The sequence below is a fragment of the Leucoraja erinacea genome, chromosome 2, assembly GCF_028641065.1.
Source record: "Leucoraja erinacea ecotype New England chromosome 2, Leri_hhj_1, whole genome shotgun sequence".
Lineage (NCBI taxonomy): Eukaryota > Metazoa > Chordata > Chondrichthyes > Rajiformes > Rajidae > Leucoraja > Leucoraja erinaceus.
In genome coordinates this window covers 32,378,157-32,392,574 of record NC_073378.1, presented here as the reverse complement: position 1 = coordinate 32,392,574, position 14,418 = coordinate 32,378,157, and the positions used below count along the sequence as shown (strand labels likewise).

General features: G+C 47.3%; 1 protein-coding gene across 1 annotated transcript in view; it reads right to left on the bottom strand.

The window, feature by feature from the left end:
- The window catches only part of LOC129705730 (N-acetyllactosaminide beta-1,6-N-acetylglucosaminyl-transferase-like), a gene marked incomplete at its 5' end in the record, with an annotated part of 57,374 nt that overhangs the window by 14,769 nt on the left and 28,187 nt on the right, over positions 1–14,418 (bottom strand). The window contains one exon of the mRNA XM_055649495.1: positions 3,903–3,998. Coding sequence (XP_055505470.1) covers positions 3,903–3,998 — 96 coding nt within the window. The remainder of the gene's footprint in view (positions 1–3,902; positions 3,999–14,418) is intronic.

The following is a 14,418-nucleotide window of genomic DNA, read 5'->3' as shown; positions in this document are numbered from 1 at the left end:
GGAGAGGATGATTCCATTAGTGGGAGAGTCTAGGACTAGAGAATTGAATGACATTCTTTTAGGAAGGAGATGAGGAGAAATTTCTTTAGTCAAATGGTGGTGAATCTGTGTCCAGAACCAGGGGCCACAATTTAACAATAGGGGCTAAGCCATTTAGAATAGAGATGAGGTAACACTTTTTCACACAGAGAGTTGTGAGTCTGTGGAATTCTCTAACTCAGAGGGCGGTGGAGGCCAGTTCTCTGGATACTTTCAAGAGAGAGCTAGATAGGGCTCTTAAAGATGGCGGACTCAGGGGATATGGGGCGAAGGCAGGAACGGGGTACTGATTGTAGATGATCAGCCATGATCACATTGAATGGCGGTGCTGGCTCGAAGGGCCGAATGGCCTACTCCTGCACCTATTGTCTATTGTGTACAAATAAAAAAATCTGTGCCTGTTAGCACACAACTACAGCTTTTCACTCTCCCTTGGTACATGTGACAATAAACTAAACTAAGATGACATTACTGCTGGTTCGTCCAGTGAGGCTCTGTGGGTGGAGCTGAGGGATGAAAAAGGGGATGATCACCATGTTTGGAGTGTAATGTAGGCCTCCCCAAATAGTCATCGGGAATATAGTTTAGTTCATTTTAGAGATACAGCGCAGAAACAGGCCATTCGGCACACCGAGTTCGTGCCAACCAGCGATCCCCGCCCACTAACACTATCCTACACACACACTGGGGACAATTTACATTTTATACCAAGCCAATTAATCTACAAACTTGTACGTCTTTGGAGTGTGGGGCAGGTCACGGGGAGGACGTACAAACTCCGTACAGACAAGCGCCCGTAGTCAGGATCGAACCCGGGTCTCTGGCTGTGCAAGGCAGCAACTCTACCGCTCTGCCACCGTGACGCCCTCAAGTAGAATGAGAAGAACAAATATGTTGACAGATTGCAGGCAGCGGCAAGACTTATAGGGTTGTCATAGCACTGGATTTTATCTTTCCCAATATAGACTGTACTGTCACACTGCCAAAGGCTTAGATGGGGAGGAATTTGTTAAATGTTTCTTCAGCCAACATGTAGAGGCCTCTACAAGGGAGAGGCAGAGCTCAACCTACTCTTAGGAAAAGCCCAAAGACTCTTGCCCAGAGTGTACAGGAATCGAAAGCCAGAGGACATAGGTTTTAGCTGCAAGGGGGGGAGATTTAATAGGAACCTGAGGGTATTTTGTTTTTTACACAAAGGGTGGTGGGTGTATGGAACGAGCTGCCGGAGGAGGTGGTCGGGACAGGTACTATCGCAATGTATAAGAAACAATTGGACAGGAACATAGACAGTGAGTTGGAAGGAACTGCAGATGCTGGTTTAAACCGAAGAGACACAAAAAGCTGCGGTAATTCAGCAGACAGAGAAGGAATGGCTGACGTTTCGGGTCAAGACTGAAACCTCGGGTAAGGTTCGGGACTGAAGAAGGGACTCGACCCAAAACGTCACCCATTCCTTCTCCCCAGAGGTGCTGCCTGTTCCGCTGCGTTACTCCAGCATTTTGTGTCTGTCTTAGGTGCATGGATAGGCAATAGACAATAGACAATAGGACAGGTTGAGAGGGGTACAGGCCAAATGCAGGCAGGTGAGTGTAGATGGGACATGTTGGTCAGCGTGTGCAAGTTGGGCCTCTGGGTCTGTTTCCACAGTCTATCACTCTATGATAATGGAATTGGAATGGGCAAGTGACTGAAGTATTAGTGGGTGAGTATTTGTTTTACAATGGTAATAGATAAGGATAGGGCTGGTCCGCAAGCATCGTGCAAAGGTGACACGGTGGCGCAGCAATAGAGTTTGTACGTTCTCCCCGTAGGTTTTTCCTCAGAATTCTTCGGTTTCCTCCTGCACTCCAAAGACATCCAGGTTTGTAGATTAATTGGCTCGGAATAAGTGTAAATTGTCCCTAGTTTGTGTAGGGCAGTGTTGGTGTGCTGGGATCGCTGGTCGGCGCGGACTCGTTGTGCCGAAGGTCGGGGGAATCATTAAAGGTTTCAGCACTGTGTCTCTAAACTGTATCTCTCAACCATTAAGGGTTTGGACACGCTAGAGGCAGGCAACATGTTCCCAATGTTGGGGAAGTCCAGAACCAGGGGCCACAGTTAAAGAATAATGGATAAGCCATTTAGAATGGAGATGAGGAAAATCTTTTTCACACAGAGAGTTGTGAGTTTGTGGAATTCTCTGCCTCAGAGGGCGGTGGAGGCCAGTTCGCTGGATGCTTTCAAGAGAGAGTTAGATAGAGATAGTGGAGTCAAGGGATATGGGGAGAAGGCAGGAACAGGGTACTGATTGTGGATGATCAGCCATGAACACATTGAATGGCGGTGCTGGCTCGAGGGGCTGAGTGGCCTATTCCTGCACCTATTGCCTATATACTAAACAAAACTAAAATTATGCACACAAAGTTCTGGAGGAACTCAGTGGATCAGGCAGCATGTCTGGTGAACATGGATGGGTGACGTTTCAGATCGGATCCTTGTTCACACTGAAGAAGGATCTGAAACCGAAACGTCACCCATCCTTTTTCTCCTAAGATTCTGCCTGACCCACAGAGTTCCTTCAGAATCTATCTTTGTCCACCTGTGTCTACCTTTGGTATATAGCAGCATCTGGAGTTCTTTGTTTCCATGTTAATATTGGGGATTGCTACCAAATGACGCTGAGGAGGTTCGGCATGTCACAAAACAACTCTCACCGAATTCTCCAGATGCACCACAGAAAGCATTTTATCCGGATGCATCACAGTATGGTTTGCAAACAGCTCCATCCAAGACCGCAAGAAATTACAGTGGATTGTGGACACAGCGTCACGCAAACCTACCTCCCTTCCATTGACTCCATCTACACCTCACGCTGCCTCGGCAAGGCCAGCAGCATCATCAAGAACGAGTCGCACCCTGGCCACTCCCTTCTTCTCCCCTCTCCCATCGGGCAAGAGGAACAGAAGTGTGAAAACGCACAACTCCAGATTCAGGGACAGTTTCTTCCCAGCTGTTATCAGGCAAATGAACCATCCTAGCACAACCAGAGAGCGGTCCTGAACTATGATTGTAGTTCAGTACACGTGGCAATAAACTAAACTGAACTGAACTGTATTGGAAAATTGTCATCTATCCATGTTTTCCAGAGCTGCTGCCTGTGTTACTCCAGCACTTTGTGTCTTTTTGTGTAAACCAGTGTCTGCAGTTCCTTGTTTTTACAATATTCATACCTTAACTTGATATTGGTTATTATTTAAAATAAGAGCGACAATCTCATTGAGACAAATTTATTCTGATGAGAAGTCACAATGTTGTTACTCTTCGGTGCAGCGAGTACAGTATTGTGAACAATTTTGGGCCCCATCTCTGAGGAAGGATGTGCTGGCTCTGGAGAGGGTCCAGAGGAGGTTTACGAGAATGATCCCAGGAATGATTGGGTTAGCATATGATGAGCATTTGACGGCACTGGGCCTGTACTCGCTGGAGTTTCAGAGGAAGAGGGGTAACTCATAGAAAGGCTTGGATAGAGTGGATGTGGAAAGGATGTTACTACTAGTGCAGGAATCTGGGAACAGAGACACAGCCTCAGAATTAAAGGACGTTCCTTTAGGAAGGAGATGAGGAGGAATTTCTTTAGTCAGAGGGTGGTGAATCTGTGGAATTCTTTCCTGCAGAACATTGTGGAGGCCAAGTCAGTGGATATTTTTTACGGCAGAGATAGATAGATTCTTGATTAGTATGGATGTCGGGGTTATGGGGAGAAGGCAGGAGAATGGGGTTAGGAGGGAGAGATGAATCAGCCGTGATTGAATGGCGGAGTAGACTTGATGGGCCGAATGGCCTAATTCTGCTCCTAGAACTTATGAACTTATGAGTGTGTTTACCTTTGCAGCCGTTGTGGGTGACTTTGGTCTGGTCCAGCCACTTAATGGATCGGATGCTGCCTTCCCACTCAGCATTGGGATCTGCTCCTGGTGCATCTATTAAGCGAAAGAGTGCAACTTGGTGAACTCAAATAAAATGGCGCTCTTCTCCCCTTGCCCATCGGACGGTCACGGTGGCGCAGCGGTAGAGTTGCTGCCTCACAGCACTTTCAGCGCCAGAGATCCAGGTTCGATCCCGACTACGGGCGATGTCTGTACGGAGTTTGTACGTTCTCCCCGTGACCTGCATGGGTTTTCTCAGAGATCTTCGGTTTCCTCCCACACTCCAACGACTTGCTCGTATGTAGGTTAATTGGCTTGGTGTATGTGTAAATTGTCCCCAGTGTGTGGGTAGCACAGTGTTCGTGTGCAGGGATCGCTGGTCGGCGCGGACTCAGTGGGCCAAAGGGACCGTTTCAGCGCTGTATCTCTAAAGTAAACTACGCTATAGAAGTGTGAAAAAGCACACCTCCAGATTCAGGGACAGTTTCTTCCCAGCTGTTATCAGGCAACTGAATAGAGCAGTCCATAACTACTGTCTACCTTATCGGTGACCTTCGGTCTATCTTTGATCAGACTTTGCTGGCTTTACCTTGCACTAAACGTTATTCCCTTATCATGTATCTATACACTGTAAATGAATCGATCGTAATCACGTATTGTCTTTCCGCTGACTGGTTAGCACGCAACAAAACCTTTTCACTGCACCTTGGTACACATGACAATAAAATAAAGAGACATAGAAACATAGACACTCTTTTTCATACAGAGTGTTTAAGAAGGAACATTGAATTCACCAATTTCCGGTAGCCCTTGCTCTCCTCCCCTTCTCAGCTCTCCCTCAGCCCTTGGGCTCCTCCTCTTCCTTTTTTCCTTTCTTCCCCCCCCCCCCCCCCCCCCCCCCCCCCCACCATACATCGGTCCGAAGAAGGGTTTCGGCCCTAAATGTTGCCTATTTCCTTCGCTCCGTAATGCTGCTGCACCCGCTGAGTTTCTCCAGCACTTTTGTCTACCTTTTCACACAGAAGGTTGTGAGTCTGTGGAATTCTCTGCCTCAGAGGGCGGTGGAGGCTGGTTATCTGTATACTTTCAAGACAGAGCTAGATAGGGCTCTTAAAGATAGTGGAGTCAGGGGATATGAGGAGAAAGCAGGAACGGGGCACTGATTGTGGATAAGCCATGATCACATTGAATGGCGGTGCTGGCTCGAAGGGCTGTATGGCCTACTCCTGCACCTATTGTCTATTGACAAAGAAACATGGAGTGATACAGTTTGGAAACAGGCCCTTTGGCCCAACTCGCCCACACCGGCCAACAATGTCCCAGCTGCACTAGTCCGAGTGTTTCGATGAAGGTCGGAGATGAGCAGCAGCCAGCAGCAGTGAGAGCTAGTATTGGTGGTACACAAAGATGCTGGAGAAACTCAGCAGCTAATATTGGCTGGAAGTAGGTGAGTCAGAGGGAAAGAAGGTTCAAAAAGAGCGCCAAAGGCCCGGTTCAAATGATTTCCGGGAAGGCAGGAGAGAAGCAGCAGCCAGAAGCTGCGAGAGCTAGTAGTAAACTAAACTAACTAAACAAAAATCTTTCTTCGCTAATCTTTCAAATCGCTTGGAATGTTCTTAAAAGTAAACGCCTCCGGCCGATTTGGAAATGCACTGTTTGCATTTGCCGTACCCCAGACATGTAGTTTAGTTTGTGTAGATAGGAACTGCAGGTGCTGGTTTACACAGAAGATAGACACAAAAGGCTGGAGTAACTCGGCGGGACAGGCAGCATCTCTGGAGAAAAAGGATGGGTGGCGTTTCGTGTGGGGACCCTTCTTCAGACTGAAAGTAGAGAGGTTAGGAAATGGAGGTGAGAAAAGGCCAGAACGAAGCAAGGCTGGCAACAGATGACCAAGGGAGGGTGGAGCCCATAGTGGCCCATTGTTGGCTGGGGAAGAGGTGATAACGAAGGGATGCAAACAGTGGAACTAGTAGGATGACTAGTGTGAGGGGGGGGAGGAAGAGAGAAGGAATGCAAGGGTTTTGAAATGAGATAAATCAACGTTCGTACTGCTGAGGTGTAGGCTGTCCAAGCGAGATATGAGGTGCTGTTCCTACAATTTGCGATGGGCCTCACTCTGTCACGGGAGGAGGCCCAGGGCAGAAAGGTCGGTGTGGGAACAGGAACGGGATGGGGAGTTAAAGTGTTTGGAAACCGGGAGGCAGCAACTCTACCGCTATGCCATCGTGCCGCCATGTTAGTCTCCAATTAACGGCAATACATGTGGATCTGAAAACCGCTTTAAGTGCAGGCTGAGAACATGGAACATAGAATAGTACAGACCAAGAACAGGCCCTTCGGCCCACAATGTCTGTGCCCAACATGATGCCAAGACCATCTCTTACCTCCCTGCACATATTCCACATTCACTAAAATAGAAATAAATAATTTGTTTAGGATGTGTATTGTGTTCTTTTTATTTGTGTGGCTGAATGGTCATTCAAATCTCACTGTACCAAGGGTGCATGTGACAATAAATGTAACTTGAACTTGAACTTAAGGTGAGAAAATAGGACAAAGGGAATGGAGATCAAGGAACATGTCAGAGTGAGGCCTAGCAAAAAATTGGAGGAACAGCACCTCATATTTTGCTTGGGCAACTTACACCCCAGCGTATGAACATTGACTAACTCAAGTAACCCTTGCTTTCCCTCTCTCTCCATCCCTCCCCTTCCCAGTTCTCCGACCAGTCTTACTGTCTCCGACTACATTCTTCTCCCAGCTAACAATGACCTATTCTACATTTTCCTTGATCTTCATTCCCTTTATCCTGTTTTCACTCCTTATGCATCCTTATCTCTGTATCTCCTCCTCCCCCCCCCCCCCCCCCCCCCCCCCCCTAACGTCTGCAGAAGAAGGGATTCGGCCCGAAACGTCACCCATTCCTTCTCTCCCGAGCTGTTGCCTGTCCCGCTGAGTTACTCCACCATTTTGTGTCTTATATCTTCAGTTTAAACCAGCATCTGCAATTCCTTCCTATACATGAATAATTTGTTTGGCTAGATAGGGCTCTTAAAGATAGTGGAATCAGGGGATATGGGGAGAAGGCAGGAACGGGGTACTGATTGTGGATGATCAGCCATGATCACATTGAATGGCGGTGCTGGTTCAAAGGGCCGAATGGCCTACTCGTGTACCTATTGTCTAAAACCCATGCAGGTCACGGAGAGAAGGTACAAACTCTGTACAGACAGCACCCATAGTCGGGATGGAACCCGGGTCTCCGGCGCTGCATTTGCTGTGAGGCAGCAACTCTACCGCTGCGCCACCGTGACCGCCCTACACAGTGTATTAAGGCTGTCAGCTGTTCACCCCGCACGTGACTCTCACTAAAATGTCCTTCCGAAGGTTACGATTACTGATTAAAAGGGCAATATTGAATTTATGCAATTTGGATATTTGTTCTTCTGCTCTGTTTGGTTGTTTTTTTACTGCTATCACTCTGCCAACACTGCTTATAAACCGTGTTTACATTCCCTCTGAATGCTACAGCACTTGAATAGATGCTGAAGGTTACAATGTCAAAGACCCATCGTGGCTGTTTAGTCAATGAGTCACACAACCAGGGGCCACAGTCTTTAATAAAGGGGAGGCCATTTAAGACTAAGGTGAGAAAAAAACTTTTTCACCCAGAGAGTTGTGAATTTGTGGAATTCCCTGCCACATAGGGCAGTGGAGGCCAAATCACTGGATGGATTTAAGAGAGAGTTAGATAGAGCTCTAGGGGCTAGTGGAATCAAGGGATACGGGGAGAAGGCAGGCACGGGTTATTGATTGGGGGCGATCAGCCATGATCACATTGAATGGCGGTGCTGGCTCAAAGGGCCGAATGGCCTCCTCCTGCACCTGTTTTCTGTTTCTATGATTCTACACAGTGGAACAGGGCGGCACGGTGGCACAGCGGAAGAGTTGCTGCCTCACAGCGCCAGAGACCCGGGTTCCATCCGCACTGCGGGTGCTGTCTGCACCGTGTTTGTACCTTCTCCCCGTGACCACGTGGGTTTTCTCCGAGATCTTTGGTTTCCTCCCACACTACAAAGACGTATAGGATTTGATGGTTAAATGTGCAGAAAAGATGAGGTACGAAGGTAAGCTAGACAAGAATGTAAAGCAGGATAATAAAAGTTCTTTAGGTATGTGAAGAGGAAAAAATTAGTTAAGACCAAAGTTGGACCCTTGAAGGCCGAAAAGGGTGAATTTATTATGGGGAACAAGGAAATGGCAGATGAGTTCACTAAGGAAGACACAAACAATCTTCCTGATATAGTAGTGGCCAGAGGATCTGGGGTGACAGAGGAACTGAAGGAAATCCACATGGCAGGAAATGGTGTTGGATAGACTGATGGGACTGAAGGCTGATAAATCCCCAGGGCCTGATGGTCTGCATCCCCGGGTACTTAAGGAGGTGGCTCTAGAAATCGTGGATGCATTGGTCATAATTTTCCAATGTTCTATAGATTCAGGATCAGTTCCTGTGGATTGGAGGGTAGCTAATGTTATCCCACTTTTTAAGAAAGGCGGGAGAGAGAAAACAGGGAATTATAGAGCAGTTAGCCTGACATCAGTGGTGGGATAGATGCTTGAATCAATTATGAAAGATGAAATAGCGGCACATTTGGATAGCAATAACAGGATCGGTCCGAGTCAGCGTGGATTTACGAAGGGGAAATCATGATTGACTAATCTTCTGGAATTTTTTGAAGATGTAACTAGGAAAATGGACAAGGGAGAGCCAGTGGATGTAGTGTACCTGGACTTTCAGAAAGCATTTGATAAGGTCCCACATAGGAGATTAGTGGACAAAATTAGGGCACATGGTATTGGGGGTAGGGTGCTGACATGGATAGAGAAATGGTTGGCCGACAGGAAACAAAGAGTGGGGATTAATGGGTCCCTTTCAGAATGGCAGGCAGTGACTAGTGGGGTACAGCAAGGCTCGGTGCTGGGACCGCAGCTATTTACAATATACATCAATGATTTGGATGACGGGATTCAAAGTAACATTAGCAAATTTGCAGATGACACAAAGCTGGGTGGCAGTGTGTACTGTGAGGAGGATGACATGAAAATGCAGGTTCACTTGGACAGGTTGGGGGAGTGGGCAGATGCATGGCAGATGAAGTTTAATGCGGATAAATGTGAGGTTATCCACTTTGGTTGCAAAAACAGGAAGGCAGATTACTATCTAAATGGCGTCAGGTTGGGAAAAGGGGAAGTACAATGGGATCTGGGGGACCTTGTACATCAGTCTATGAAAGTAAGCATGCGGGTACAGCAGGCAGTGAAGAAAGCAAATGGCATGTTGGCCTTTATAACAAATATTGCTCGAATATAGGAACAAAGAGGTCCTTCTGCAGTTGTACAGAGCCTTAGTGAGACCACACCTGGAGTATTGTGTGCAGATTCGGTCCCCTAATTGGAGGAAGGACATTCTTGCTATTGAGGGCATGCAGCGTAGGTTTACAGACAATAGACAATAGACAATAGGTGCAGGAGTAGGCCATTTGACCCTTCAAGCCAGCACCGCCATTCAATGTGATCATGGCTGATCATCCCCAATCAGTACCCCGTTCCTGCCTTCTCCCCCTTTCCCCTGACCACTATTTTTTAAGAGCCCTATCTAGCTCTCTTGAAAGCATCCAGATAACCTGCCTCCACTGCCCTCTGAGGCAGAGAATTCCACAGACTCACCACTCTCTGTGAGAAAAAGTGTTTCCTCGTCTCCGTTCTAAATGGCTTACTCATTCTTAAACTTTGTCCCCTGGTTCTGGACTCCCCAACATCGGGAACATCTTTCCTGCCTCTAGCGTGTCCAAACCCTTAACAATCTCATATGTTTCAATGAGGTCCCCTCTCATCCTTCAAAACTCCAGAGTGTACAAGCCCAACTGCTCCATTCTCTCATATTACAGTCCCGCCATCCCGGGAATTAACCTTGTAAACCTACGCTGCACTCCCTCAATAGTAAGAATGTCCTTCCTCAAATTAGGGGACCAAATCTGCACACAATACTCCAGGTGTGGTCTCACTGGGGCTCTGTACAACTGCAGAAGGACCTCTTTGCTCCTATATTTGATTCCTCTTGTTATAAAGGCCAACACCCCATTCGCTTTTTTCACTGCCTGCTGTCTCTGCATGCTTACTTTACAAGGTTAATTCCCGGGGTGGCGGGACTGTCATATGCTGAGAGAATGGAGCAACTGGGTTTGTTAAATAAAATGGTGGAGTAACTCAGCCAGTCAGGCAGCGTTTCTTGATGACCAGCGTAGCTAACGTCTCAGGGTGAATAAGAGTCCCGGCCTGAAATATCACCCATCAAAATATTCTATCAATGCTGCCTGACCTGCTGAGTGGCTTCAGTGATATGTGGAGGATTTTTTTTGGAAACCAGCATCTGCAGTTGCTTGTGTCCACATTTCACTGCCTCAACTACCTTCTCCGCCCACTCAAAACATCTACCCCCCACGACACGTTGCCCCTCAGGTTCTGATTAAATCTTCCCCCCCCCCCACCCCTCTCACCTTAAACTCTGTCCCCAGAAGTGTCGGCGGTTGTGGGGAGAAGGCAGGAGAATGGGTTAGGAGGGAGAGATAGGTCGGCCATGATTGAATGGCAGAGCAGACTCGATGAGCTGAACGGCCTAATTTACTCTCCTAGAACTTATGAACTTTTGTTCTCCAGAGATGCTGCCTGATCCACTGGGTTAATACAGCACTTTGTTTATTTTTGCCATTTATAATGTCTGCATTGTTTAAGTCTATATCAATCTATAACAACTGAAAATTTCTTTCAGTTCTCTTAATTTTTAAGAAAGTTATGGGCTTTTGACTGTCCTCGATCACAGCTTTTGTATTGTCAATGGAAAAGCAATAGGGATCAAGATGCTAATTTCCGAGTATGAAAATGGCCAAAACGTTTTTAATACTGAAGATATGAAAGCGAATTAGGTGTCAAATTAAACTTCTTTTTATGCTTTATCTGATGTGATAAATTGCAGACTTGATTTTTTAAATCTCAAAATTTTGTAACGTTGCTACTGTGGACGGCTCGACTGTAATCATGTATTGTCTTTCTGCTGACTGGTTGGCAGGCAACATAAGCTTTTCACTATACCTCGGTACACGTGACGATAAACTAAACTCATCCTGTGAAAACAATGGACAATAGATAATAGATGCAGGAGTAGGCCATTCGGCCCTCCGAGCCAACACCGCCATTCAATGTGATCATGGCTGATCATCCACAATCAGTACCCCGTTCCTGCCTTCTCCCCATATCCCCTGACTCCGCTATCTTTAAGAGCCCTTTCTAGCTCTCTCTTGAAAGTATCCAGAGAACCGGCCTCCACCACCTTCTGAGGCAGAGAATTCCACAGACTCACCACTCTCTGTGAGAAAAAGTGTTTCCTCGTCTCCGTTCTAAATGGCTTACCCCTTATTCTTAAACTGTGGCCCCTGGTTCATTTAGTTATCATTTCAGCAAGCATCATGTAACCATCCATAATACAGTTAGACCACTAACCACACACTATCAGTACAAGCCTTATAATTTCCTGCCACTCTGTTGCATCAAATACCACCCTATATTAGGCTCACTCTTTGAGGAGAGCCAAATTACCAGTTTAGCTTAGAGATACAGCGCAGAAACAGGCCCTTAGCCCACCGAATCTGCGCCGACCAGCGATCACCCCGTACACTAGTACTATCCTGCATGCAAGGCACAATATACAACTTGATCGAAGCCAATTAACCTACAAACCTGTGCATCTTGGAGTGTGGGAGGAAAGCGGAGCACGCGGAGAAAACCCACGCAGGTCACGGGGAGAACGTACAAACACCGTACAGACAGCACCCGTCGTCAGGATCAAACCCGGGTCTCTGGCGCTGTGAGGCAGCAACTCTACCGCAGCGCCACCGTGCCGCTAGTAGGTGTGTAGGATAGTGCTAGCGCACGGGGTGAACGCTGGTCGGCGTAGACTTGGTGGGCCGAAGGTCCAGATTTACGAAGGGCCAGGATGTTTCCACTGGTGGGAGAGTCTATGACTAGAGGTCACAGCCTCAGAATTAAAGGACGTTCCTTTAGCAAGGAGATGATGAGTAATTTCTTTAGTCAGAGGGTGGTGAATCTGTGGAATTCTTTGCCACAGAAGGCTGTGGAGGCCAAGTCAGTGGATGTTTTTAAGGCAGAGATAGAGAGATTCTTGATTAGTACGGGTGTCAGAGGTCATGGCGAGAAGACAGGAGAATGGGGTTGAGATGGATAGATCACCCATGATTGAATGACAGATTAGACAATGGGCCAAATGGCCTAATTCTGCTCCTATCACTTATAACCTTATATAACTTATTCTGTGCTGTATATCTAAACTCATAAGGTCATAAGTAATTCTGAGGCTATGAGGCTATCCTCTCCACATTCACTATGGTCGACTGTAATCATGTAGACTCGCTGACCAGGCAACATAAGCTTTTTCACATCCTCTCCACGATAAACTAAACACATCGTGAAACAAAGCCATTCAGGCTATTCGGCCCTCCGAGCCAACACCCACCATTCATGTGATCATGGCTGTTTCCCCCCCCCCCCCCCCTCCCCATATATCCTCCCCCCTCATTCTTCTAAACCCCAGCGAGTACAGGCCCAGCGCCGACAAACGCTCATCATAGATTAACCCGACTCATTCCTGGGATCATTTAGTCTCGATAAGTCTAGTCTGAGGAAAGGTCGAAGGTCTAAAGAAAGATTCTTTGGGAACGTTTGGTGCGGACCAACTGTGAGGCAGGGTGACCACTCCCCTCGGCAGTTTGGCACACGCCAACACTAACGTAACATCTGGGCCTCTGAGCTAAACAACTAAAAGTTCCACAGGAAGACATTTGCTTGGTTTCTGACTAATTCTGCAGAATGATAATCAATTGGACACCAACATGCTCCTTTATCAGCAGATACATCGCTCCATTTATAAACCGTCGAAACTAGAAGGTTGATTGTGGTTTAAATATTAAAAGATTTGTCGAAGTAGATATAGAAAAAACACTTCCGTTTTATTTCCCCACACCCACTCATAGAAGAGGAAATTAGTTCAGATCAAAGCCCTTCACAAAGCTAATCTGTAAGAGTCATAAGAGTCATACAGTGTGGGAACAGGCCCTTCGGTCCAACTTTCCCATACCGGCCAACATGTCCCAGCTACATCTTTGATGTATTCAAGAGAGAGTTAACTATAGTTCTAAGGGCTAACGGAATCAAGGGGTATGGGGAGAAGGCAGGAACGGGGAACTGATTTTGGATGATCAGCCATGATCATATTGAATGGCGGTGCTGGCTCTAAGGGCTGCATCTATTCCTCCACCTATTTTCTATGTTTCTACGCCTATATTACATTAGTCTACACTGCACTAGTCCCACTTGCCTGCGTTTGGCCCACATCCCTCACACACTTCCCCAACAGAGAAAAAAACCCAAAAGTGCTGGAGTAACTCAGCGGGCCAGGCCGTATCTCTGGGGGATCGCTGGGCGGCACGGTGGCGCAGCGGTAGAGTTGCTGCCTCATAGCGCCAGAGACCCGGGTTTGATCCTGACTGCGGGTGCTGTCTACAAACTGCGGAGGTTGTACGTTCTCCCCGAGACCTGTGCGGGTTTTCTCCGGGATCCCCGGTTTTCTCCCACATTCCAAAGACGCGCAGGTTTGTAGATTAATTGGCTTGGTGTAAATGTAAAACTGTCACTAGTGTGTGTAGGGTAGTGTTGGTGTGTGGGGGGGATCGATGGTCGGCGCGGACCCGGTGAGCTGTATCTGCAAACTAAACAAAGACATGGACAGGTGACATTTTGGGTCGGGACCCTTCTTCAGACTGATTGGAATGGTGTGGGGAGGGGGATGGAAACTGGCACAGGTGGAGACGGGGCAATGTGTGGAGCGTGATAGGTTTATATCAACGGGTCGATGGTGGAAAGGGTCAAGAGCTTCAAATTCCTGGGCGTGCACATCTCTGACAATCTCTCCTGGTCCGAGAACACTGATGCAATTATAAAGAAGGCACATATGCGCCTCTACTTCCTGAGAAGATTACGGAGAGTCGGTTTGTCAAGGAGGACTCTCTTGAACTTCTACAGGTGTACAGTAGAGAGCATGCTGACCGGTTGCATCGTGGCTTGGTTCAACAACTTGTGCGCCCAGGAGCTAATGGGCCGAATGGCCTAATTCTACTCCTATCACTTATGACCTTTTGACTTCAGTGGTGCAGCACTGAATAAGTCAAGGTCATAAGTGATAGGAGCAGAATTATGCCATTCGGCCCATCAAGTCTACTCCGTCATTCATTCATGGCTGATTTATCTTCCCCTCTGAACATTATTCTCCTACCTTCTCCCTGTAACCCCTGACACCTGGGGTTCTATTCATCCCAGGATCTGTCCATCTCTGCCTTAA